At 44.3% G+C, this 1,446-nt stretch overlaps 1 protein-coding gene across 1 annotated transcript; it reads right to left on the bottom strand.

The window, feature by feature from the left end:
* Nucleotides 1–566: 566 nt before the first annotated feature.
* LOC132041911 (uncharacterized) lies at nt 567–1,217 on the bottom strand. The gene is made up of 2 exons (XM_059432588.1): nt 953–1,217; nt 567–847 (listed from the first exon to the last, which is right to left on the bottom strand). Exons 1-2 carry the CDS (start codon nt 1,215–1,217, stop codon nt 567–569), a joined length of 546 nt encoding a protein of 181 aa, XP_059288571.1.
* Between the last annotated feature and the right edge of the window lie 229 nt (nt 1,218–1,446).

The raw sequence follows: 1,446 nt of genomic DNA, 5'->3' as shown, positions 1-1,446 counted from the left end.
AATCCCACATCGGTTAATGTCAGCTCATATGATAAGTTATGATGTGACGATGTGCTACGGTATGTATATGTATGAGTTGTATTTCGGAAAGATGTAACGATGGTCTAAGCCAATTACTAAAATGAAGTTAGTGCGGAGGCCAGACGAGGCATGGTTATGGTTGAATGAAGGACCTGTTTCCATACCGCAGAACAGACAAGAGAAGAGAAGACGGGGTAGAACATAAGGACTAGTAAAGTGACGCTGAGGCATTCCTTGGACTAATTAGAACACCTTCGCGTATTCTTACCGAGAGTGCAACATAATGAGTGCCACGAGAGTCAGAGGGTTCGCTCGGCCCTAGGTAAGGGTCGGGTGCCCATCACGCCCTAACGAAAATTAGGGTGTGACACTTACATCCTTAGAAATTCTACAGAAATTTTGCCAGAGTTTTCCCTGTAAATACAACAATCCAACCTGTACACAGCAACCCAAAATAATGCCGCACAGGGCCATATGGTACAATAAACTACAATAGGGCCTCACACGACCAATTATAATAGCTAAAGTAAATCAAAAACCTGGGTTTATGATTTCTCAACCTGGACCTCCCAGGATGACGGGAACAAGTGCGGATACTTGGTCCTCTTCTCCTCCTCCACTTCCCACATCATTTCCTCGACATTATTACTTCTCCAGAGTACTTTAACAGAGGCCACATCTTTAGTTCGTAGCCGACGAACCTGCCTATCTAATATAGCCACTGGGACCTTCTCGTACGATAACTGCTCAGTCACCTGGATATCATTCACTGGCACGACTCTTGAGAGATCTCCTATGCACTTACGGAGCATGAACACATGGAATACTGGATGCACAGAATCCAATTTGGGAGGTAGTTCCAGCTCATATGCTACCTTACCCACTGTACGAATGATTCTATATGGCCCAATATATCGAGGGCTTAACTTACCTTTCTTTCCAAATCTCATCAATCTCTTCATTAGTGAGATCTTTAGAAAGACCCAATCTCCTACCTCGAACTCTAGCTTGCGACGCCGATTATCTGCATAGGATTTCTGTCGACTTTGCGCCGCTAACAACCTTTCTTGGATCGCTTTCACTTTATCAACTGCTTGTTGTATTAGGTCTGGGCCTACTAACTGATTTTCCCCAACGTCAAACCATCCTATGGGTGACCTACATCTTCGCCCGTATAAAGCTTCATAAGGAGCCATCTGGATACTGGAATGATAACTGTTATTATATGCAAACTCGATAAGGGGTAAATGATCATCCCAGCTACCTTGGAAGTCAAGTACACAAGCTCTCAGCATATCCTCAAGTGTCTGTATAGTACGTTCCACCTGCCTATCTGTCTGCGGATGAAATGCAGTACTAAGACTCACCTAGGTCCCTAATCCTTCCTAGAAAGATCTCCAGAAATTAGCGGTGAACTGCGCTCCT

Source organism: Lycium ferocissimum, unplaced genomic scaffold (assembly GCF_029784015.1).
Source record: "Lycium ferocissimum isolate CSIRO_LF1 unplaced genomic scaffold, AGI_CSIRO_Lferr_CH_V1 ctg12219, whole genome shotgun sequence".
NCBI classification, from domain to species: domain Eukaryota; kingdom Viridiplantae; phylum Streptophyta; class Magnoliopsida; order Solanales; family Solanaceae; genus Lycium; species Lycium ferocissimum.
The sequence above is the reverse complement of the archived record's forward strand: the minus strand, read 5'-3'. Positions and strand labels throughout refer to the sequence as shown.